Genomic DNA, 26,833 nt, shown 5'->3' with positions numbered 1-26,833 from the left:
CCCCTTGTGGCCGGCCAGCCTCCCCCCTTTGGTCCTTTATATACTGAGGTAGAGGCACCCTAGAACACACAAGTTGATCCACGTGATCTATTCCTTAGCCGTGTGCGGTGCCCCCAGCCACCATATTCCTCGATAATACTGTAGCGGAGTTTAGGCGAAGCCCTGCTGCTGTAGTACATCAAGATCGTCACCACGCCGTCGTGCTGACGGAACTCTTCCCCGACACTTTGCTGGATCGGAGTCCGGGGATTGTCATCGAGCTGAACGTGTGCTCGAACTCGGAGGTGCCGTAGTTTCGGTGCTTGATCGGTCGGATCGGGAAGACGTACGACTACTTCCTCTACGTTGCGTCAACGCTTCCGCAGTCGGTCTGCATGGGTACGTAGACAGCACTCTCCCCTCTCGTTGCTATGCATCACCATGATCTTGCGTGTGCGTAGGAAATTTTTTGAAATTACTACGAAACCCAACAGTGGCATCCGAGCCTAGGTTATTTATGTTGATGTTATATGCACGAGTAGAACACAAGTGAGTTGTGGGCGATATAAGTTATAATGCCTACCAGCATGTCATACTTTGGTTCGGCGGCATTGTTGGACGAGACGACCCGGACCAACATTACGCGTACGCTTAGGCGAGACCGGTTCCCCCGACGTGCTTTGCACATAGGTGGCTTGCGGGCGACAGTCTCTCCAACTTTAGTTGAACCAAGTGTGGCTACGCCCGGTCCTTGCGAAGGTTAAAACGGAGTCTATTTGACAAACTATCGTTGTGGTTTTGATGCGTAGGTGAGATTGGTTCTTGCTTAGGCCCGTAGCAGCCACGTAAAACTTGCAACACAAAGTAGAGGACGTCTAACTTGTTTTTGCAGGGCATGTTGTGATGTGATATGGTCAAGGCATGATGACGAATTTTATTGTATGAGATGATCATGTTTTGTAACCGAGTTATCGGCAACTGGCAGGAGCCTTATGGTTGTCGTTTTATTGTATGCAATGCAATCGCGATGTAATGCTTTACTTTATCACTAAGCGGCAGCGATAGTCCTGGAAGCATAAGATTGGCGAGACGACAACGATGCTACGATGGAGATCAAGGTGTCGCGCCGGTGATGATGGTGATCATGACGATGCTTCGGAGATGGAGATCACAAGCACAAGATGATGATGGCCATATCATATCACTTATATTGATTGCATGTGATGTTTATCTTTTTATGCATCTTATCTTGCTTTGATTGACGGTAGCATTATAAGATGATCTCTCACTAAATTATCAAAAAGTGTTCTCCCTGAGTATGCACCGTTGCCAAAGTTCGTCGTGCCCAGACACCACGTGAGGATCGGGTGTGATAAGCTCTACGTCCATCTACAACGGGTGCAAGCCAGTTTTGCACACGCAGAATACTCAGGTTAAACTTGACGAGCCTAGCATATGCAGATATGGCCTCGGAACACGGAGACCGAAAGGACGAGCGTGAATCATATAGTAGATATGATCAACATAACGATGTTCACCATTGAAAACTACTCCATCTCACGTGATGATCGGTTATGGTTTAGTTGATTTGGATCACGTGATCACTTAGAGGATTAGAGAGATGTCTATATAAGTGGGAGTTCTTAAGTAATTTGATTAATTGAACTTAAACTTATCATGAACTTAGTCCCTGATAGTATCTTGCTTGTTTATGTTGATTGTAGATAGATGGCTCGTGTTGTTGTTCCGTTAAATTTTAATGCGTTCCTTGAGAAAGCAAAGTTGAAAGATGATGGTAGCAATTACACGGATTGGGTCCGTAACTTGAGGATTATCCTCATTGCTGCACAGAAGAATTACGTCCTGGAAGGACCGCTGGGTGCCAGGCCTGCTGCTGGAGCAATGCCGGATGTTATGAACGTATGGCAGAGCAAAGCTGATGACTACTCGATAGTTCAGTGTACCATGCTTTACGGCTTAGAATCGGGACTTCAACGACGTTTTGAACGTCATGGAGCATATGAGATGTTCCAGGAGTTGAAGTTAATATTTCAAGCAAATGCCCGGATTGAGAGATATGAAGTCTCCAATAAGTTCTATAGCTGCAAGATGGAGGAGAACAGTTCTGTCAGTGATCATATACTCAAAATGTCTGGGTATAATAATCACTTGATTCAATTGGGAGTTAATCTTCCAGATGATTGCGTCATTGACACAATTCTCCAATCACTGCCACCAAGCTACAAGAGCTTCGTGATGAACTATAATATGCAAGGGATGAACAAGACTATTCCCGAGTTCTTCGCAATGCTGAAAGCTGCGGAGGTAGAAATCAAGAAGGAGCATCAAGTGTTGATAGTTAACAAGACCACTAGTTTCAAGAAAAAGGGCAAAGGGAAGAAGAAGGGGAACTTCAAGAAGAACAGCAAGCAAGTTGCTGCTCAGGAGAAGAAACCCAAGTCTGGACCTAAGCCTGAAACTGGGTGCTTCTACTGCAAGCAGACTGGTCACTAGAAGCGGAACTGCCCCAAGTATTTGGCAGATAAGAAGGATGGCAAGGTGAACAAAGGTATATGTGATATACATGTTATTGATGTGTACCTTACTAGAGCTCGCAGTAGCACCTGGGTATTTGATACTGGTTCTGTTGCTAATATTTGCAACTCGAAACAGGGACTACGGAATAAGCGGGCACTGGCAAAGGATGAGGTGACGATGCGCGTGGGAAACGGTTCCAAAGTCGATGTGATCGCGGTCGGCACGCTACCTCTACATCTACCTTCGGGATTAGTATTAGACCTAAATAATTGTTATTTGGTGCCAGCATTGAGCATGAACATTATATCTGGATCTTGTTTAATGCGAGACGGTTATTCATTTAAATCAGAGAATAATGGTTGTTCTATTTATATGAGTAATATCTTTTATGGTCATGCACCCTTGAAGAGTGGTCTATTCTTATTGAATCTCGATAGTAGTAATACACATATTCATAATGTTGAAGCCAAAAGATGCAGAGTTGATAATGAAAGTGCAACTTATTTGTGGCACTGTCGTTTAGGTCATATCGGTGTAAAGCGCATGAAGAAACTCCATACTGATGGACTTTTGGAACCACTTGATTATGAATCACTTGGTACTTGCGAACCGTGCCTCATGGGCAAGATGACTAAAACACCGTTCTCCGGTACTATGGAGAGAGCAACAGATTTGTTGGAAATCATACATACCGATGTATGTGGTCCGATGAATATTAAGGCTCGTGGCAGATATCGTTATTTTCTCACCTTCACAGATGATTTAAGCAGATATGGGTATATCTACTTAATGAAACATAAGTCTGAAACATTTGAAAAGTTCAAAGAATTTCAGAATGAAGTTGAAAATCATCGTAACAAGAAAATAAAGTTTCTATGATCTGATCATGGAGGAGAATATTTGAGTTACGAGTTTGGTGTACATTTGAAAAACTATGGAATAGTTTCGCAACTCACGCCACCCGGAACACCACAGCGTGATGGTGTGTCCGAACATCGTAATCGTACTTTACTAGATATGGTGCGATCTATGATGTCTCTTACAGATTTACCGCTATCGTTTTGGGGTTATGCTTTAGAGACGGCTGCATTCACGTTAAATAGGGCACCATCAAAATCCGTTGAGACGACGCCTTATGAACTGTGGTTTGGCAAGAAACCAAAGTTGTCGTTTCTTAAAGTTTGGGGCTGCGATGCTTATGTGAAAAAGCTTCAACCTGATAAGCTCGAACCCAAATCGAAGAAATGTGTCTTCATAGGATACCCAAAGGAGACTGTTGGGTACACCTTCTATCACAGATCCGAAGGCAAGACATTCGTTGCTAAGAATGGATCCTTTCTAGAGAAGGAGTTTCTCTCGAAAGAAGTGAGTGGGAGGAAAGTAAAACTTGATGAGGTAACTATACCTGCTCCTTTATTGGAAAGTAGTACATCACAGAAAACTGTTTCTGCGACACCTACACCAATAAGTGAGGAAGCTAATGATGATGATCATGAAACTTCAGATCAAGATACTACTGAACCTCGTAGATCAACCAGAGTAAGATCCGCGCCAGAGTGGTACAGTAATCCTGTTCTGGAAATCATGCTACTAGATCATGATGAACCTACGAACTATGAAGAAGCGATGGTGAGCCCAGATTCCGCAAAGTGGCTTGAAGCCATGAAATCTGAGATGGGATCCATGTATGAGAACAAAGTATGGACTTTGGTTGACTTGCCCGATGATCGGCAAGCAATTGAGAATAAATGGATCTTCAAGAAGAAGACTGACAATGATGGTAATGTTACTGTCTACAAAGCTCGACTTGTCGCAAAAGGTTTTCGACAAGTTCAAGGGGTTGACTACGATGAGACCTTCTCACCCGTAGCGATGCTTAAGTCTGTCCGAATCATGTTAGCAATTGCCGCATTTTATGATTATGAAATTTGGCAAATGGATGTCAAAACTGCATTCCTGAATGGATTTCTGGAAGAAGAGTTGTATATGATGCAACCGGAAGGTTTTATCGATCCAAAGGAAGCTAACAAAGTGTGCAAGCTCCAGCGATCCATTTATGGACTGGTGCAAGCCTCTCGGAGTTGGAATAAACGTTTTGATAGTGTGATCAAAGCATTTGGTTTTATACAGACTTTTGGAGAAGCCTGTATTTACAAGAAACTGAGTGGGAGCTCTGTAGCATTTCTGATATTATATGTGGATGACATATTGCTGATTGGAAATGATATAGAATTTCTGGATAGCATAAAGGGATACTTGAATAAGAGTTTTTCAATGAAAGACCTCGGTGAAGCTGCTTACATATTAGGCATAAAGATCTATAGAGATAGATCAAGACGCTTAATTGGACTTTCACAAAGCACATACCTTGACAAGATTTTGAAGAAGTTCAAAATGGATCAAGCAAAGAAAGGGTTCTTGCCTGTGTTACAAGGTGTGCAGTTGAGTCAGACTCAATGCCCTACCACTGCAGAAGATAGAGAGAAAATGAAAGGTGTTCCCTATGCTTCAGCCATAGGCTCTATCATGTATGCAATGCTGTGTACCAGACCTGATGTGTGCCTTGCTATAAGTTTAGCAGGGAGGTACCAAAGTAATCCAGGAGTGGATCACTAGACAGCGGTCAAGAACATCCTGAAATACCTGAAAAGGACTAAGGATATGTTTCTCGTATATGGAGGTGACAAAGAGCTCACCATAAAAGGTTACGTTGATGCAAGCTTTGACACTGATCCGGACGATTCTAAATCGCAAACCGGATACGTGTTTACATTAAACGATGGAGCTGTCAGTTGGTGCAGTTCTAAACAAAGCGTCGTAGCAGGATCTACATGTGAAGCAGAGTACATAGCTGCTTCGGAAGCAGCGAACGAAGGAGTCTGGATGAAGGAGTTCATATCCTATCTAGGTGTCATACCTAGTGCATCGGGTCCAATGAAAATCTTTTGTGACAATACTGGTGCAATGCCTTGGCAAAGGAATCCAGATTTCACAAAAGGACCAAACACATCAAGAGACGCTTCAATTCCATCCGGGATCTAGTCCAGGTGGGAGACATAGAGATTTGCAAGATACATACGGATCTGAATGTTGCAGACCCGTTGACTAAGCCTCTTCCACGAGCAAAACATGATCAGCACCAAAGCTCCATGGGTGTTAGAATCATTACAGTGTAATCTAGATTATTCACTCTAGTGCAAGTGGGAGACTGAAGGAAATATGCCCTAGAGGCAATAATAAAGTTATTATTTATTTCCTTATAATCATGATAAATGTTTATTATTCATGCTAGAATTGTATTAACCGGAAACATAATACATGTGTGAATACATAGACAAACAGAGTGTCACTAGTATGCCTCTACTTGACTAGCTCGTTAATCAAAGATGGTTATGTTTCCTAACCATGAACAAAGAGTTGTTATTTGATTAACAAGGTCACATCATTAGTTGAATGATCTGATTGACATGACCCATTTCATTAGCTTGGCACCCGATCGTTTAGTATGTTGCTATTGCTTTTCTTCATGACTTATACATGTTCCTATGACTATGAGATTATGCAACTCCCGTTTGCCGGAGGAACACTTTGGGTGCTACCAAACGTCACAACGTAACTGGGTGATTATAAAGGAGCATTACAGGTGTCTCCAAAGGTAGATGTTGGGTTGGCGTATTTCGAGATTAGGATTTATCACTCCGATTGTCGGAGAGGTGTCTCTGGGCCCTCTCGGTAATGCACATCACATAAGCCTTGCAAGCATTGAAACTAATGAGTTAGTTGCGAGATGATGTATTACGGAACGAGTAAAGAGACTTGCCAGTAACGAGATTGAACTAGGTATTGGATACTGACGATCGAATCTCGGGCAAGTAACATACCGATGACAAAGGGAACAACGTATGTTGTTATGTGGTCTGACCGATAAAGATCTTCGTAGAATATGTAGGAGCCAATATGGGCATCCAGGTCCCGCTATTGGTTATTGACCGGAGACGTATCTCGGTCATGTCTACATTGTTCTCGAACCCGTAGGGTCCGCACGCTTAAGGTTACGATGACAGTTATATTATGAGTTTATGCATTTTGATGTACCGAAGGTTGTTCGGAGTCCCGGGTGTGATCACGGACATGACGAGGAGTCTCGAAATGGTCGAGACATAAAGATTGATATATTGGAAGCCTATGTTTGGATATCGGAAGTGTTCCGGGTGAAATCGGGATTTTACCGGAGTACCGGGAGGTTACCGGAACCCCCCGGGAGCTATATGGGCCTTAGTGGGCTTTAGTGGAAAGGAGAAAGGGGCAGCCCAAGGTGGCTGTGCGCCTCCCCCCTTCCCCTAGTCCTATTAGGACTAGGAGAGGTGGCCGGCCCCCTCTCTCTCTTTCCCCCCTCAAGGAATCCTATTCCAACTAGGATTGGGGGGGGGGGGGGAATCCTACTCCCAGAAGGAGTAGGACTCTCCTGGCGCGCCCCTTGTGGCCGGCCAGCCTCCCCCCTTTGGTCCTTTATATACTGGGGTAGAGGCACCCTAGAACACACAAGTTGATCCACGTGATCTATTCCTTAGCCGTGTGCGGTGCCCCCAGCCACCAAATTCCTCGATAATACTGTAGCGGAGTTTAGGCGAAGCCCTGCTGCTGTAGTACATCAAGATCATCACCACGCCGTCGTGCTGACGGAACTCTTCCCCGACACTTTGCTGGATCGGAGTCCGGGGATCGTCATCGAGCTGAACGTGTGCTCGAACTCGGAGGTGCCGTAGTTTCGGTGCTTGATCGGTCGGATCGGGAAGACGTACGACTACTTCCTCTATGTTGCGTCAACGCTTCCGCAGTCGGTCTGCGTGGGTACGTAGACAGCACTCTCCCCTCTCGTTGCTATGCTTCACCATGATCTTGCGTGTGCGTAGGAAAATTTGTGAAATTACTACGAAACCCAACAGTGGTACCTGCAGTTTTGCAGCACAGTAAAATGGTGTTAGAATGAGGTGTATAGCACCTTCGGCTATAAGAATCACATTAGTGCCAAATTCTATCAAGTGAAAATGCAAGGCCGAGCACACTATTTTTTGTGACCGACGCCAGCCAATGAAATTTTACATGTTCAAGTTCAGTATAAATGTCGCGAGACCAATAGGACCAAAATCTGAACCAGATAGCACACATCTAAATCGATAAAACCATACAGGGCCAATGAAACAGGGCCAGATACTAAGGAAGATCTAGTCCAATTCTCAAATTCTAGAGTGTCAATGCTAGGACTATTGGCTATAAGTCTCCAGAAATAAATATCTGACAACCATACACAATCCCTTCTACCACATCTAATCAGTGGCAATACAAATTTTCCATTCCCAAAAGTTACCAAGTTATAACTAATGGAATCACTTGTTGGCTCATTCAGGCTACTCATACTCAGATGAGACTTCAATCGCCTGAATTCGCAATCTCAGGAGACAGTCTCATGTAACCGTGCGGTGGGAGACTGCTCAAAGACGCTATTTTTTCACATTTGTAGTATATCGAAACTACCAGAGTTGAACACTAGGACTAAAATATAGTCCCCATAGTGTATATAATAATGTACCAAAAGTGCAAAGTACAACTAGCAGAATTACCTTAGGTGGTTCCAGCATCGTCTTGCTCACCACCATGGTCTCCAACTGTTGGTTCCGCCTTTTGGCGATCTGCAATACTGAAGGCATCCAAAATGAAACATTCAACATGGAAGGTATTAAATAAAGTACGGGGAAATAATTAAAAACATATTACCAGCTGCTCGAAACCAATCCTCGAGGCACATTAGCGTCTCAACTGTACTTGGGGTCAAACTACTTCTTTGAGCAGTGATGATCCTTCCGGCATTGCTGAATGCAGCCTCTGCAGGCACTGTAGACGCAGACACTGCCAATATGTCCCTTGCTATAGCGGCAAGCACTGGATACTTTGGGGAGTGAATCTCCCACCACTTTAAGATATCCAATTTCTGTCGGCGAGGAAACATGTCTTCTTTAAGATATCGTTGTAGCTCATTTGAGTTGTGGGATCTTTTCAATCTCAAATGCTTATCCCAGTCATCGAGGGTGTCCTCACCATTGCTGGAATTTAGTCTATATTGGGGGCAGCCCATTAACTATTTCAGAAATTCCTTATAAATCTTAGAGGCCCACTTAGCCCATTTGTGCAAAGCAAGGGATACTACTAAAGTTTAGTCCCACATTGCTAGTTTAGTGGGAGTTGGACCTCCTTATAAGGGAGGTTCTTTCCCTACTTGTATGAGCATGAGAACAAGAGGGATATCCACGCGTGCTCCTCCTCCGTCACCCGCCTCGCCACGCCACGCCTCGCCGCGCCGCGCCGCGGGTTGCGGGAATGAGCCGAGCCGATATCTACATTTTTGCCACCCAGAGAGATGCACCAGAACCTCTTCCTCCTCTTGCCACAAGTGTGCAAGTTGCTAAAGTCTTTGTATGGACTCAAGCAAGCACCCAAACAGTGGCATGAGAAGTTTGAAAGAACTTTAACAGCTGCAGGCTTTGTTGTAAATGAAGCTGACAAATGTGTGTACTATCGCCATGGTGGGGGCGAGGGAGTTATCCTTTGCTTGTATGTTGATGACATACTGATTTTCAGAACAAATCTGAATGTTATTAAGGAGGTCAAAAATTTCCTATCTCATTGTTTTGAGATGAAGGATTTAGGAGTGGTTGATGTCATTCTGAACATCAAGTTGATGAGAGATGATGATGGTGGGATTACATTGCTTCAATCTCACTATGTGGAAAAGATCTTGAGTCGCTTTGGCTACAGTGAACGCAAGCCCTCTCCAACATCATATGATACTAGTGTGTTGCTTCGAAAGAATCGAAGAATTGCTAGAGACCAATTGAAGTATTCTCAGATTATTGGCTCGCTTATGTACTTAGCCAGTGCTACAAGACCTGACATCTCTTTTGCTGTTAGCAAACTGAGTTGGTTTGTCTCAAAACCAGGAGATGTGCATTGGAAAGCTCAAGAAAGAGTTTTGCGTTATTTGAAAGGCACTGCTAATTATGAAATTCACTACACCGGGCACCCAAAGGTGCTTGAAGGGTATAGTGACTCAAACTGGATCTCAGATGCTGATGAGATAAAGGCCACGAGTGGATATGTATTCACTCATGGAGGTGGCGTTGTTTCTTGGAAGTCTTGCAAGCAGACCATCTTAACGAGGTCAACAATGAAAGCGGAACTCACAGCACTAGATACAGCTACGGTCAAAGCAGATTGGCTTCGTCGGCTCTTGAATGACTTGCTGGTTATTGAGAAACCTGTACCGGGTGTCCTTATGAACTGCGACAATCAAACTGTGATCACGAAAGTGAGCAGCTCAAAGGATAACATGAAGTCATCAAGACACGTTCAGAGAAGGTTAAAGTCTGTCAGGAAAATGAAAAACTCCGAAGTTATTGCATTGGATTATATCCAAACGTCTAAAAATCTGGCAGATCCTTTTACTAAGGGTCTATCACGTAATGTGATAGATAATGCATCGAGGGAGATGGGTATGAGACCGACAATATGAGTTGTTCACAGTGGTAACCTATTCTTTATGATCGGAGATCCCGTGAATTAGATGTGGAAGACAAGCTGTTGGTCAACTGAGAGGAGAGTATCTTTACTATTCACAATACCACTCCATGAAGATGCAATACTCTCCTAATCTGCATGGCAGGTTGATATATCTTAATGTGTTCTAAGTGGCTCATTAAAGCAGAGATGTTATCCTGCAGAACATCTTTTGAAGAACACACCTATATGAGTCTGATTGTTAAACGTCGCAATCTATGAGAGTAGGGTTCTCTCTAGTAAACTCATGAAAGGTCTCGGAGTATGACATATAAGCTCCACCCGCGGAGAAGACCTAGCCACATATCAGTTAAGGCTTTATGTGAAGCTAGATTCGCAGAAAACTTGCAGTTCAAGGCCCAATCCACTGCAGTACCGGTATATAAAACAGTGTTTTGGAACCAAAGGCAAATTTCTGTGTGCCTCTGGGATCTGGTGGGGGATTGCTGGAATTTAGTCTATATTGGGGGCAACTCATTAACTATTTCAGAAATTCCTAATAAATCCTAGAGGCCCACTTAGCCCATTTGTGCAAAGCAAGGGATACTACTAAAGTTTAGTCCCACATTGCTAGTTTAATGGGAGTTGGACCTCCTGTTGGGGAACGTAGCAGAATTTTAAAATTTTCTACGCATCACCAAGATCAATCTATGGAGTCATCTAGCAACGAGGGAGAGGGGAGTGCATCTACATACCCTTGTAGATCGCAAGCGGAAGCGTTCAAGAGAACGGGGGTGATGGAGTCATACTCGTCGTGATCCAAATCACCGATGACCTAGCGCCGAACGGACGGCACCTCCGCGTTCAACACACATACGGTTGGGAAGACGTCTCCTCCAACTTGATCCAGCAAGGGGGGAGGAGAGGTTGATGGAGATCCAGCAGCACGACGGCGTGGTGGTGGAAGCAACGGTGATCTCGGCAGGGCTTCGCCAAGCTCAGGGAGAGGGAGAAGTGTCACGGGAGGGAGAGGGAGGTGCCAGGGGCTAGGGTGCGGCTTCCTTCCCTCCCCCCACTATATATAGGACCCCTAGGGGGGCGCCGACCCTAGGAGATGCAATCTCCAAGGGGGGGGGGGCGGCCAAGGGGGGTGGAGTGCCCCCCAAGACAAGTGCCCCCCCCCCCACCCCTAGGGTTTCCAACCCTAGGCGCAGGGGGAGGCCCAAGGGGGGCACATCAGCCCACTAGGGGCTGGTTCCCCTCCCACTTCAGCCCATGGGGCCCTCCGGGATAGGTGGCCCCACCCGGTGGACCCCCGGGACCCTTCCGGTGGTCCCGGCACAATACCGATTACCCCCGAAACTTTCCCGATGGCCGAAACTTGACATCCTATATATAAATCTTCACCTCCGGACCATTCTGGAACTCCTCGTGACGTCTGGGATCTCATACGGGACTCCGAACAACTTTGGGGTTACCGTATATTAATATCTCAACAACCCTAGCGTCACCGAACCTTAAGTGTGTAGACCCTACGGGTTCGGGAGACACGCAGACATGACCGAGATGACTCTCCGGTCAATAACCAACAGCGGGATCTGGATACCCATGTTGGCTCCCACATGCTCCTCGATGATCTCATCGGATGAACCACGATGTCAAGGATTCAATCAATCCCGTATACAATTCCCTTTGTCAATCAGTACGTTACTTGCCCGAGACTCGATCGTCGGTATCCCAATACCTCGTTCAATCTCGTTACCGGCAAGTCACTTTACTCGTACCGTAATGCATGATCCCGTGATCAACCACTTGGTCACATTGAGATCATTATGATGATGTATTACCGAGTGGGCCCAGAGATACCTCTCCGTCATACGGAGTGACAAATCCCAGTCTCGATTCGTGCCAACCCAACAGACACTTTCGGAGATACCCGTAGTGCACCTTTATAGTCACCCAGTTACGTTGTGACGTTTGGCACACCCAAAGCACTCCTACGGCATCCGGGAGTTGCACAATCTCATGGTCTAAGGAAATGATACTTGACATTTGGAAAAGCTATAGCAAACGAACTACACGATCTTTAAGCTATGCTTTAAGATTGGGTCTTGTCCATCACATCATTCTCCTAATGATGTGATCCCGTTATCAATGACATCTAATGTCCATAGTCAGGAAACCATGACTATCTTTTGATCAACGAGCTAGTCAACTAGAGGCTCACTAGGGACGTGTTGTGGTCTATGTATTCACACATGTATTACGATTTCCGGATAACAAAATTATAGCATGAACAATAGACAATTATCATGAACAAGGAAATATAATAATAACCATTTTATTATTGCCTCTAGGGCATATTTCCAATAGTCTCCCACTTGCACTAGAGTCAATAATCTAGTTACATTGTGATGAATCAAACACCCATAGAGTTCTGGTGTTGATCATGTTTTGCTCTAGGGAGAGGTTTAGTCAACGGATCTGCCACATTCAGGCCCGTATGTACTTTACAAATATCTATGTCTCCATTTTGAACACTTTCACGAATGGAGTTGAAGCGACGCTTGATATGCCTGGTCTTCCTGTGAAACCTGGGCTCCTTGGCAAGGGCAATAGCTCCAGTGTTGTCACAGAAGAGATTCATCGGACCCGACGCGTTGGGAATGACTCCTAGGTCGGTAATGAACTCCTTCACCCAGATTGCTTCTTGTGCTGCCTCTGAGGCTGCCATGTACTCCGCTTCACATGTAGATCCTGTTGGAAATATGCCCTAGAGGCAATAATAAATTAGTTATTATTATATTTCCTTGTTCATGATAATCGTTTATTATCCATGCTATAATTGTATTGATAGGAAACTCAGATACATGTGTGGATACATAGACAACACCATGTCCCTAGTAAGCCTCTAGTTGACTAGCTCGTTGATCAATAGATGGTTACGGTTTCCTGACCATGGACATTGGATGTCATTGATAACGGGATCACATCATTAGGAGAATGATGTGATGGACAAGACCCAATCCTAAGCCTAGCACAAAGATTGTGTAGTTCATATGCTAAAGCTTTTCTAATGTCAAGTATCATTTCCTTAGACCATGAGATTGTGCAACTCCCAGATACCGTAGGAATGCTTTGGGTGTACCAAACGTCACAACGTAACTGGGTGACTATAAAGGTGCACTACAGGTATCTCCAAAAGTGTTTGTTGGGTTGGCACGAATCGAGACTGGGATTTGTCACTCCGTGTAAGCGGAGAGGTATCTTTGGGCCCACTCAATAGGACATCATCTTAATGTGCACAATGTGATCAAGGAGTTGATCACGGGATGATGTGTTACGGAACGAGTAAAGAGACTTGCCAGTAACGAGATTGAACAAGGTATAGGGATACCGACGATCAAATCTCGGGCAAGTACAATACCGCTAGACAAAGGGAATTGTATACGGGATTGATTAAGTCCTTGACATCGTGGTTCATCCGATGAGATCATCGTGGAACATGTGGGAGCCAACATGGGTATCCAGATCCCGCTGTTGGTTATTGGCCGGAGAGGTGTCTCGGTCATGTCTGCATGGTTCCCGAACCCGTAGGGTCTACACACTTAAGGTTCGATGACGCTAGGGTTATAAAGGAAGTTTGTATGTGGTTACCGAATGTTGTTCGGAGTCCCGGATGAGATCCCGGACGTCAAGAGGAGTTCCGGAATGGTCCGGAGGTAAAGATTTATATATGGGAAGTCCTGTTTTGGTCACCGGAAGAGTTTCGGGGTTTATAGGTAACATACCGGGACCACCGGGAGGGTCCCGGGGGTCCACCAAGTGGGGCCACATGCCCCGAAGGCTTGCATGGGCCAAGGGTGGTGAGGGACCAGCCCCTAAGTGGGCTGGTGCGCCTCCCACAAGGCCCAAGGCGCAGCAAAGGAGGAGAGAGGGGAAACCCTAGGCTTAGATGGGCCTAAGGCCCACCCTAGGGGGCGCCCCCTCTCTCCCCCTCTTGGCCGCCTCCCCTTTCCCATCTAGGGCTGCCGCCCCCCTAGGGGTGGGAACCCTAGAGGGGGCGCACCCTCCTCCTCTCCCCTATATATAGTGAGGCCTGGGGCTGCCCTTGAGAGGTGATCTGATCTCTGCCTGTTGGTGCAGCCCTCCCTCTCTTTCTCCTCATATCTCGCGGTGCTTGGCGAAGCCCTGCAGGATTGCCACGCTCCTCCATCACCACCACGCCATTGTGCTGCTGCTGGATGGAGTCTTCCTCAACCTCTCCCTCTCTCCTTGCTGGATCAAGGCATGGGAGACGTCACCGGGTTGTACGTGTGTTGAACGCGGAGGTGCCGTCCGTTCGGCACTAGGATCATCGGTGATTTGGATCACGACGAGTACGACTCCATCAACCCCATTCTCTTGAACGCTTCCGCTTAGCGATCTACAAGGGTATGTAGATGCACTCTCCTTCCCCTCGTTGCTGGTCTCTCCATAGATAGATCTTGGTGACACGTAGGAAAATTTTGAATTTCTGCTACGTTCCCCAACAGTGGCATCATGAGCTAGGTCTATGCGTAGTTTCTATGCACGAGTAGAACACAAAGTAGTTGTGGGCGTTGATTTTGTTCAATATGCTTGCCGTTACTAGTCTTATCTTGATTCGGCGGCATCGTGGGATGAAGCGGCCCGGACCAACCTTACACGTATGCTTACGTGAGACCGGTTCCACCAACTAACATGCACTAGTTGCATAAGGTGGCTGGCAGGTGTCTGTCTCTCCCACTTTAGTCGGATCGGATTCGATGAAAAGGGTCCTTATGAAGGGTAAATAGCAATTGGCATATCACGTTGTGGTTTTGCGTAGGTAAGAAACGTTCTTGCTAGAAACCCATAGCAGCCACATAAAACATGCAAACAACTATTAGAGGACGTCTAACTTGTTTTTGCAGGGTATGCTATGTGATGTGATATGGCCAAAAGGATGTGATGAATGATATATGTGATGTATGAGATTGATCATGTTCTTGTAATAGGAATCACGACTTGCATGTCGATGAGTATGACAACCGGCAGGAGCCATAGGAGTTATCTTTATTTATTTATGACCTGCGTGTCAACTTAAATGTCATGTAATTACTTTACTTTATTTCTAAAGCGTTAGCCATAGTAGTAGAAGTAATAGATGACGAGACAACTTCAACAAGACACGATGATGGAGATCATGATAATGGAGATCATGGTGTCATGCCGGTGACAAGATGATCATGGAGCCCCAAGATGGAGATCAAAGGAGCTATATGATATTGGCCATATCATGTCACTATTATTTGATTGCATGTGATGTTTATCATGTTTATACATCTTGTTTACTTAGAACGACGATAGTAAATAAGATGATCCCTCATTAAAAATTTCAAGAAAGTGTTCCCCCTAACTGGGCACCATTGCGATAGTTCGTTGTTTCGAAGCACCACGTGATGATCGGGTGTGATAGATTCTAACGTTCACATACAACGGGTGTAAGACAGATTTACACACGCGAAACACTTAGGTTGACTTGACGAGCCTAGCATGTGTACAGACATGGCCTCGGAACACAGAAGACCGAAAGGTCGAGCATGAGTCGTATGGTAGATACGATCAACATGAAGATGTTCACCGATGATGACTAGTCCGTCTCACGTGATGATCGGACATGGCCTAGTTGACTCGGATCATGTAATCACTTAGATGACTAGAGGGATGTCTATCTGAGTGGGAGTTCATAAGATGAACTTAATTATCCTGAACATAGTCAAAAGGTCTTCGCAAATTATGTCGTAGCTCGCACTTTAGTTCTACTGTTTAGATATGTTCCTAGAGAAAAATTAGTTGATAGTAGAAATTATGCGGACTAGGTCCGTAAACTGAGGATTGTCCTCATTGCTTCATAGAAGGCTTATGTCCTTAATGCACCGCTCAGTGTGCTGAACCTCGAACGTTGTCTGTGGATGTTGCGAACATCTGACATACACATTTTGATGACTACATGATAGTTCAATGCGTAATGCTAAATGGTTTAGAATTGAGGCACCAAAGACGTTTTTGAAACATCGCGAAACATATGAGATGTTTCGAGGGCTGAAATTGAGATTTCAGGCTCGTGCCCACGTCAAGAGGTACAAGACCTCCGACGATTTTCTTAGCCTGCAAACCAAGGAGAAAAGCTCAATTGTTGAGCTTGTGCTCAGATTGTCTGAGTACAACAATCATTTGAATCAAGTGGGAGTTGATCTTCCAGATGAAATAGTGATGGTTCTCCGAAGTCATTACCACCAAGCTGCTTGAGCTTCGTGATGAACTATAATATATCGGGGACATATATGATGATCCTTGAGATATTCACGATGATTGACACCATAAAAGTAGAAATCAAAAGGAGCATCAATTGTTGATGGTTTGTGAAACCACTAGTTTCAAGGAGGGCAAGGGCAAAAGGGATGCTTCATGAAACGGCAAATCAGCTGCTGCTCTAGTGAAGAAACCCAAGGTTGAACCCAAACCCGAGACTAAGTGCTTCTGTAATAAAGGGAACAGCCACTGGAGCAGAATTACCCTAGATACTTGGTAGATGAGAAGGCTGGAAGTATATTGGATATGCATTGTGTTAATGTGTACTTTACTAGTACTCCTAGTAGCAGCAGGGTATTAGATACCGGTTCGGTTGCTAAATGTTAGTAACTCGAAATAAAAGCTATGGAATAAACGGAGACTAGCTAAAGGTGAGATGACGATATGTGTTGGAAGTATTTCCAAGGTTGATCAAATATCATACGCTCCCTCTACCATCGAGATTGGTATTAAAACCTAAATAATTGTTATTTGGTGTTTGCGTTGAGCATAGACATGACTGGATTATGTCTATCACAATATGGTTATTCATTTAAGGAGAATAATGGTTACTTTGTTTATTTGAATAATACCTTCAATGGTCTTGCACCTAAAATGAATGGTTCATTGAACCTCGATCATAGTGATGCACATGTTCATGCCAAAAGATATAAGATAGTAATGATAGTACCACCTACTTGTGGCACTGCCACGTAAGTCATATCGGTATAAAACGCATGAAGAAGCTCCATGTTGATAGATCTTTGGGCTCACTTGTTTTTGAAAAGTTTGAGGCATGCGAACCATGTCTATTGGTGTATATGCATGAAGAAACTCCATGCAAATGGAGCGTTTGGACTCACTTGATTTTGAATCACTTGAGACATGCAAATCATACCACATGGGCAAGATGACTGAAAGCCTCGTTTTCAGTAAAATGGAACTAGAAAGCAACTTGTTGGAAGTAATACATTTTGATGTGTGCAGTCCAATGAGTGCTGAGGCATGTAGTGGATATCGTTATGTTCTTACTTCACAGATGATTTGAGTAGATGTTGAGTATATTTACTTGATGAATCATGAGTCTGAATTATTGAAAGGTTCAAGTAATTTCAGGATGAAGTTGAAAGATCGTCGTGACAAGAGGATAAAATATCTATGATATGATCATAGAGATGAATATCTGAATTACGAGTTTGGCACAGAATTAAGACATTGTGGAAATTGTTTCACAACTAATACAGCCTGGAACACCATAGTGTGATGGTGTGTCCGAACATCATAACTGCACCCTATTGGATATGATGCATACCATGATGTCTCTTATCGAATTACCACGATAGTTTATGGGTTAGGCATTAGAGACAACCACATTTACTTTAAATAGGGCACCACGTAATTCCGATGAGATGACACTATATGAACTATGGTTTAGAGAAACCTAAGATGTCATTTCTTAAAAGTTTGGGGCTACGACGCTTATGTGAAAAAGGTTTCAGGCTGATAAGCTCGAAGCCAAAGCGGATAAATGCATCTTCATAGGACACCCAAAACAGTTGGGTATACCTCCTGTCTCAGATCCGAAAGCGATAAGGGATTGTTTCTAGAATCGGGTCCTTTCTCGAGGAAAAGTTTCTCTCGAAAGAATTGAGTGGGAGGATGGTGGAGACTTCATGAGGTTATTGAACCGTCACTTCAACTAGTGTGTGGCAGGGCACAAGAAGTTGTTCCTGTGGCACCTACACCAATTGAAGTGGAAGCTTGTGATAGTGATCATGAAACTTCAGATCAAGTCACTACCAAACCTCGTGGGATGACAAGGATGCATACTACTTCAGAGTGGTACGTAATCCTGTCTTGGAAGTCATGTTGCTAGACAACAATGAACCTACGAGCTATGGAGAAGCGATGGTGGGCCCGGATTCCGATAAATGGCTCGAGGCCATAAAATCCGAGAGAGGATCCATGTATGAAAACAAAGTGTAGACTTTGGCAGAACAGCTCGATGGTCGTAAGGCTGTTGAGTATAGATGGATTTTAAAAGGAAGACGGACAATGATGGTAAATGTCACCATTAAGAAAGCTCGACTTGTCGTTAAAGATGTTTTCCGACAAGTTCAAGGAGTTGACTACGATGAGACTTTCTCACTCGTAGTGATGCTAAGAGTCTGTTGGAATTATATTAGCGATTACTGCATTATTTATGAAATCTTGCAGATAGGATGTCAAAACATTGTTTCCTCGATGATTTTCTTGAGGAAAGGTTGTATGTGATACAACCGGAAAGGTTTTGTCAATCCTGAAAGATGCTAATTAGTATGCAAAGCTCCAGCAATCCTTCTAGGGACTGGAGTAAGCATCTCGGAGTTGGAATGTAAGCTTTGATGATGATCAAAGATTTTGGGTTTATACAAAGTATATGAGAAACTTGTATTTCCAAAGAAGTGAGTGGGAGCACTATAGAATTTCTGATGAGTATATGTTGTTGACATATTGATGATCAGAAATGACGTAGAATTTCTGGAAAGCATATAGGGTTATTTGAAAAGTGTTTTTCAATAGAAAGCCTGGATTAAGCTACTTGAACATTGAGCATCGAGATCTATAAGGATAGATCAAAACGCTTAATGGTACTTTCAAATGAGCACATTCCTTGACATGATCTTGAAGGTGTTCAAGATGGATCAGTCAAAGAAGGAGTTCTTGCCTGAGTTGTAAGGTATGAAGTTAAGACTTAAAGCTCGACCACGGCAGAATAGAGAGAAAGGACGAAAGGTCGTCCCCTATGCTTAAGACATAGGCTCTATAGTATGCTATGCTGTGTACTGCACCTGAAGTGTGCCTTGCCATGAGTCAGTCAAGGGGTACAAGAGTGATCCAGGAATGGATCACAGTACAGCGGTCAAAGTTATCCTTAGTAACTAGTGGACTAAGGAATTTTCTCGGTTATGGAGGTGATAAAGAGTTCAACGTAAAGAGTTACGACGATGCAAGCTTAACACCTATCCGGATAGCTCTGAGTAGAGATACCGGATACGTATAATGGAGCAACAATTTAGAATAACTCCAAGTAGAACAGTTATTTGAAATGGCTCCAAATAGAGCGTGGTAGCTGCATCTAGGAGATGACATAAAGTTTTGTAAAGCACACACGGATCTGAAAGGTTCAGACCCGTTGACTAAAACCTCTCTCACAAGCAACATGATCAAACCCAGAACTCATTGAGTGTTAATCACATAGTGTTGTGAACTAGATTATTGACTCTAGTAAACTCTTTGGATGTTGGTTACATGGCGATGTGACCAGTGAGTGTTAATCACATGGTGATGTGAACTAGATTATTGACTCTAGTGCAAGTGGGAGACTGTTGGAAATATGCCCTAGAGGCAATAATAAATTAGTTATTATTATATTTCCTTGTTCATGATAATCGTTTATTATCCATGCTATAATTGTATTGATAGGAAACTCAGATACATGTGTGGATACATAGACAACACCATGTCCCTAGTAAGCCTCTAGTTGACTAGCTCGTTGATCAATAGATGGCTATGGTTTCCTGACCATGGACATTGGATGTCATTGATAACGGGATCACATCATTAGGAGAATGATGTGATGGACAAGACCCAATCCTAAGCCTAGCACAAAGATCGTGCAGTTCGTATGCTAAAGCTTTTCTAATGTCAAGTATCATTTCCTTAGACCATGAGATTGTGCAACTCCCGGATACCGTAGGAATGCTTTGGGTGTACCAAACGTCACAACGTAACTGGGTGACTATAAAGGTTCACTACAGGTATCTCCGAAAGTGTCTGTTGGGTTGGCACGAATCGAGACTGGGATTTGTCACTCCGTGTAAGCAGAGAGGTATCTCTGGGCCCACTCGGTAGGACATCATCATAATGTGCACAATGTGATCAAGGAGTTGATCACGGGATGATGTGTTACGGAACGAGTAAAGAGACTTGCCGGTAACGAGATTGAACAAGGTATAGGGATACCGACGATCGAATCTCGGGCAAGTACAATACCGCTAGACAAAGGGAATTGTATACGGGATTGATTAAGTCCTTGACATCGTGGTTCATCCGATGAGATCATCGTGGAACATGTGGGAGCCAACATGGGTATCCAGATCCCGCTGTTGGTTATTGGCCGGAGAGGTGTCTCGGTCATGTCTGCATGGTTCCCGAACTCGTAGGGTCTACACACTTAAGGTTCGATGACGCTAGGGTTATAAAGGAAGTTTGTATGTGGTTACCGAATGTTGTTCGGAGTCCCGGATGAGATCCCGGACGTCACGAGGAGTTCCGGAATGGTCCGGAGGTAAAGATTTATATATGGGAAGTCCTGTTTTGGTCACCGGAAGAGTTTCGGGGTTTATCAGTAACATACCGGGACCACCGGGAGGGTCCCGGGGGTCCACCAAGTGGGGCCACATGCCCCGTAGGCTTGCATGGGCCAAGGATGGTGAGGGACCAGCCCCTAAGTGGGCTGGTGCGCCTCCCACAAGGCCCAAGGCGCAGCAAAGGAGGAGAGAGGGGAAACCCTAGGCTTAGATGGGCCTAAGGCCCACCCTAGGGGGCGCCCCCTCTCTCCCCCTCTTGGCCGCCTCCCCTTTCCCATCTAGGGCTGCCGCCCCCCCTAGGGGTGGGAACCCTAGAGGGGGCGCACCCTCCTCCCTCTCCCCTATATATAGTGAGGCCTGGGGCTGCCCATGAGAGGTGATCTGATCTCTGCTTGTTGGTGCAGCCCTCCCTCTCTTTCTCCTCATATCTCGCGGTGCTTGGCGAAGCCCTGCAGGATTGCCACGCTCCTCCATCACCACCACGCCGTTGTGCTGCTGCTGGATGGAGTCTTCCTCAACCTCTCCCTCTCTCCTTGCTGGATCAAGGCATGGGAGACGTCACCGGGCTGTACGTGTGTTAAACGCGGAGGTGCCGTCCGTTCGGCACTAGGATCATCGGTGATTTGGATCACGACGAGTACGACTCCATCAACCCCGTTCTCTTGAACGCTTCTGCTTAGCGATCTACTTGGGTATGTAGATGCACTCTCCTTCCCCTCGTTGCTGGTCTCTCCATAGATAGATCTTGGTGACACGTAGGAAAATTTTGAATTTCTGCTACGTTCCCCAACAGATCCCGCCACAACGCTTTGCTTGCAACTGCACCAGCTTACTGCCCCACCATTCAAAATATACACGTGTCCGGTTTGTGACTTAGAGTTATCCAGATCTGTGTCGAAGCTAGCATCGACGTAACCCTTTACGACGAGCTCTTCGTCACCTCCATAAACGAGAACCATATCCTTAGTCCTCTTCAGGTACTTCAGGATATTCTTGACCACTGTCCATGTTGAAAATATGCCCTAGAGGCAATAATAAAAGCATTATTATTATATTTCCTTGTTCATGATAATTGTCTTTATTCATGCTATAATTGTGTTATCCGGAAATGGTAATACATGTGGGAATAATAGACACCAACATGTCCCTAGTAAGCCTCTAGTTGACTAGCTCGTTGATCAACAGATAGTCATGGTTTCCTGACTATGGACATTGGATGTCATTGATAAACGAGATCACATCATTAGGAGAATGATGTGATGGACAAGACCCAATCCTAAACATAGCACAAGATCGTATAGTTCATTTGCTAGAGTTTTCCAATATCAAGTATCTTTTCCTTAGACCATGAGATCGTGTAACTCCCGGATACCATAGGAGTGCTTTGGGTGTACCAAACGTCACAACGTAACTGGGTGACTATAAAGGTATACTGCGGGTATCTCCGAAAGTGTCTGTTGGGTTGACACGGATGAAGACTGGGATTTGTCACTCCGTATGACGGAGAGGTATCACTGGGCCCACTCGATAATGCATCATCATAATGAGCTCAGAGTGACCAAGTGTCTGGTCACGGGATCATGCAATACGGTACGAGTAAAGTGATTCGCCGGTAACAAGATTGAACGAGGTATAGGGATACCGACGATCGAATCTCGGGCAAGTAACATACCGATTGACAAAGGGAATTGTATACGGGGTTGCTTGAATCCTCGACATCGTCGTTCATCCGATGAGATCATCGAGGAGCATGTGGGAGCCAACATGGGTATCCAGATCCCGCTGTTGGTTATTGACCGGAGAGCGATCTCGGTCATGTCTACATGTCTCCCGAACCCGTAGGGTCTACACACTTAAGGTTCGGTGACGCTAGGGTTTTAGGGATATGTATATGCAGTAACCCGAATGTTGTTCGGAGTCCCGGATGAGATCCCGGACATCACGAGGAGTTCCGGAATGGTCCGGAGGTAAAGAATTATATATAGGAAGTGCTATTTCGGCCGTCGGGACAAGTTTCGGGGTCACCGGTATTGTACCGGGACCACCGGAAGGGTCCCGGGGGTCCACCGGGTGGGGCCACCTATCCCGGAGGGCCCCATGGGCTGAAGTGGGAAGGGATCCAACCCAAAGTGGGCTGGGGCGCCACTTCCCCTAGGGCCCATGCGCCTAGGGTGGGGGAAACCCTAAAGGGGGGGCGCCCCCTTGCTTGGGGGGCAAGCCCCCCACCCCTTGGCCGCCGCCCCCTAGGAGATTACATCTCCTAGGGCCGGAGCCCCCCCTAGGCCCCCTATATATAGTGGGGGGGGATGGAGGACCTCTTACTTTTTGCCTTTGGTGCCTCCCTCTCCCTCTCCAACACATCCTCCTCCTCCATAGAGCTTGGCGAAGCCCTGCCGGAGTACTGCAGCTCCACCACCACCACGCCGTCGTGCTGCTGCTGGAGCCATCTTCCTCAACCTCTCCTTCCCCCTTGCTAGATCAAGAAGGAGGAGACGTCACGCTGACCGTACGTGTGTTGAACGCGGAGGTGCCATCCGTTCGGCGCTAGGATCTCCGGTGATTTGGATCACGTCGAGTACGGCTTCCTCATCCCCGTTCTTTGAACGCTTCTGCGCGTGATCTACAAAGGTATGTAGATGCAATCCGATCACTCGTTGCTAGATGAACTCCTAGATGGATCTTGGTGAAACCGTAGGAAAATTTTGTTTTCTGCAACGTTCCCCAACAGTGGCATCATGAGCTAGGTCTATGCGTAGTTCCTTTTGCATGAGTAGAACACAATTTGTTGTGGGCGTAGATGTTGTCAACTTTCTTGCCGCTACTAGTCTTATTTTGCTTCAACGGTATTGTGGGATGAAGCGGCCCAGACCAACCTTATACGTACGCTTACGTGAGACCGGTTCCACCGACTGACATGCACTAGTTGCATTAGGTGGCTGGCGGGTGTCTGTCTCTCCCACTTTAGTTGGAGCGGATTTGATGAAAAGGGTCCTTATGAAGGGTAAATAGAAGTTGACAAATCACGTTGTGGCTTTCACGTAGGTAAGAAAACATTCTTGCTAGAACCCTATTTCAGCCACGTAAAACTTGCAACAACAATTAGAGGACGTCTAACTTGTTTTTGCAGCAAGTGCTTTGTGATATGATATGGCCAAAGTTGTGATGAATGATGAATGATATATATGTGATGTATGAGATGTTCATGCTATTGTAATAGGAATCACGACTTGCATGTCGATGAGTATGACAACCGGCAGGAGCCATAGGAGTTGTCTTTATTTTTTGTATGACCTGCGTGTCATTGAGAAACGCCATGTAAATTACTTTACTTTATTGCTAAACGTGTTAGCCATAGTAGTAGAAGTAATAGTTGGCGAGCAACTTTATGGAGACACGATGATGGAGATCATGATGATGGAGATCATGGTGTCATGCTGGTGACAAGATGATCATGGAGCCCCAAGATGGAGATCAAAGGAGCTATGTGATATTGGCCATATCATGTCACTTTTATCATTTGATTGCATGTGATGTTTATCATGTTTCTGCATCTTGTTTACTTAGAACGACGGTAGTAAATAAGATGATCCCTCATAATAATTTCAAGAAAGTGTTCCCCCTAACTGTGCACCGTTGCGACAGTTCGTTGTTTCGAAGCACCACGTGATGATCGGGTGTTAGATTCCAACGTTCACATACAACGGGTGTAAGACAGATTTACACATGCAAACACTTAGGTTGACTTGACGAGCCTAGCATGTACACACATGGCCTCGGAACACAAAAGACCGAAAGGTCGAGCATGAGTCGTATAGAAGATACGATCAACATGAAGATGTTCACCGATGTTGACTAGTCCGTCTCACGTGATGATCGGACACGGCCTAGTTAACTCGGATCATGTTATACTTAGATTACTGGAGAGATGTCTATCTAAGTGGGAGTTCATTGAATAATTTGATGAACTTAATTATCATGAACTTAGTCTAAATTTTTACAATATGTCTTGTAGATCAAATGGCCAACGTAGTCCTCAACTTCAACGCGTTCCTAGAGAAAACCAAGCTGAAAGACGATGGCAGCAACTACACGGACTGGGTCCGGAACCTGAGGATCATCCTCATAGCTGCCAAGAAAGATTATGTCCTACAAGCACCGCTATGTGACGCACCTGTTCTCCCTGCAGAACAAGACGTTATGAACGCTTGACAGACACGTACTGATGACTACTCCCTCGTTCAGTGCGGCATGCTTTACAGCTTAGAGCCGGGGCTCCAAAAGCGTTTTGAGAGACACGGAGCATATGAGATGTTCGAAAAGCTGAAAATGGTTTTCCAAGCTCATGCCCGGGTCAAGAGATATCAAGTCTCCGACAAGTTCTTCAGCTGTAGGATGGAGGAAAACAGTTCTGTCAGTGAGCACATACTCACTATGTCTGGGTTGCATAACCGCTTGACTCAGCTGGGAGTTAATCTCCCGGATGACGCGGTCATTGGCAGAATCCTTTAGTCGCTTCCACCGAGCTACAAGAGCTTTGTGATGAACTTCAATATGCAGGGGATGGAAAAGACCATTCCTGAAGTATTTGCAATGCTGAAATCAGCAGAGGTAGAAGTCAAAAAGGAACATCAAGTGTTGATGGTGAATAAAACCACTAAGTTCAAGAAGGGCAAGGGTAAGAAAGCCTTCAAGAAGGACGGCAAGGGAGTTGCCGCGCCCGGCAAGCAAGCTGCCGGGAAGAAGCCAAAGAATGGACCCAAGCCCGAGACTGAGTGCTTTTATTGCAAGGGAAGTAGTCACTGGAAGCGGAACTGCCCCAAATACTTAGCGAAAAAGAAGGCCGGCATCACGAAAGTGTTGGGGAACGTTGCAGAAAATTAAAATTTTTCCTACGGTTTCACCAAGATCCATCTATGAGTTCATCTAAGCAACGAGTCTAGGGAGAGAGTTTGCATCTACATACCACTTGTAGATCGCGTGCGGAAGCTTGCAAGGTGATGATGTAGTCATACTCGACGTGATCCAAATCACCGATGACCAGCGCCGAACGGACGGCACCTCCGCGTTCAACACACGTACGGGACGGGAGACGTCTCCTCCTTCTTGATCCAGCAAGGGGGAAGGAGAGGTTGATGAAGATCCAGCAGCACGACGGCGTGGTGGTGGATGCAGGGCGTCACAGCAGCAGGGCTTCGCCGAGACTACGAGGGAGAGACGTAACGGGGGGAGGTGGAGGCGCCAGGGGCTGGTGTGTGAAGTCCCTCCTCTCCCCCACTATATATAGGGGTGCCAGGGGGGCGCCGGCCCTAGTAGATGAGATCTACTAGGGGGGGCGGCGGCCTAGGGGAGGTTTCCCTCCCCCCCAAGGCACCTAGGGGTGCCTTCCACCACTAGGACTCCTCCTAGGGGGAAACCCTAGGCGCATGGGCCTATAGGGGCTGGTGCCCTTAGCCCATGATGGCCAAGGCGCACCCCCTACAGCCCATGTGGCCCCCCGGGACAGGTGGCCCCACCCGGTGGACCCCCGGGACCCTTCCGGTGGTCCCGGTACAATACCGATAACCCCGAAACTTGTCCCGATGCCCGAAACAGCACTTCCTATATATAATTCTTTACCTCCGGACCATTCCGGAACTCCTCGTGACGTCCGGGATCTCATCCGGGACTCCGAACAACATTCGGTTTCTGCATATACATATCTTCATAACCCTAGCGTCACCGAACCTTAAGTGTGTAGACCCTACGGGTTCGGGAGACATGCAGACATGACCGAGACGCTCTCAGTCAATAACCATCAGCGGGATCTGGATACCCATGATGGCTCCCACATGCTCCTCGATGTTGTCATCGGATGAACCACTATGTCGAGGATTCGATCAAACCCTGTATGCAATTCCCTTTGTCAATCGGTACGTTACTTGCCCGAGACTCGATCGTCGGTATCCCAATACCTTGTTCAGTCTCGTTACCGGCAAGTCACTTTACTCGTACCGTAATGCATGATCCCGTGTCCAACACCTTGGTCACATTGAGCTCATTATGATGATGCATTACCGAGG

The 26,833-nt window shown here is 45.7% G+C and overlaps 1 protein-coding gene across 2 annotated transcripts in view; it reads right to left on the bottom strand.

Moving 5' to 3' along the window:
* LOC119307037 (protein VASP homolog) overlaps positions 1-26,833 on the bottom strand; it is a 32,434-nt gene that overhangs the window by 1,969 nt on the left and 3,632 nt on the right. Inside the window, exon 4 of one of the 2 annotated variants that reach the window (XM_037583151.1) lies at positions 8,139-8,207. The exons of the other annotated variant lie outside the window; for it this stretch is intronic. Within the exon in view, the coding sequence (XP_037439048.1) occupies positions 8,139-8,207 (69 nt within the window). The remainder of the gene's footprint in view (positions 1-8,138; positions 8,208-26,833) is intronic. 2 annotated transcript variants of the gene reach the window in all.

Source organism: Triticum dicoccoides, chromosome 1A (assembly GCF_002162155.2).
Source record: "Triticum dicoccoides isolate Atlit2015 ecotype Zavitan chromosome 1A, WEW_v2.0, whole genome shotgun sequence".
Taxonomy (NCBI): Eukaryota; Viridiplantae; Streptophyta; class Magnoliopsida; order Poales; family Poaceae; genus Triticum; species Triticum dicoccoides.
The sequence above is the reverse complement of the archived record's forward strand: the minus strand, read 5'-3'. Positions and strand labels throughout refer to the sequence as shown.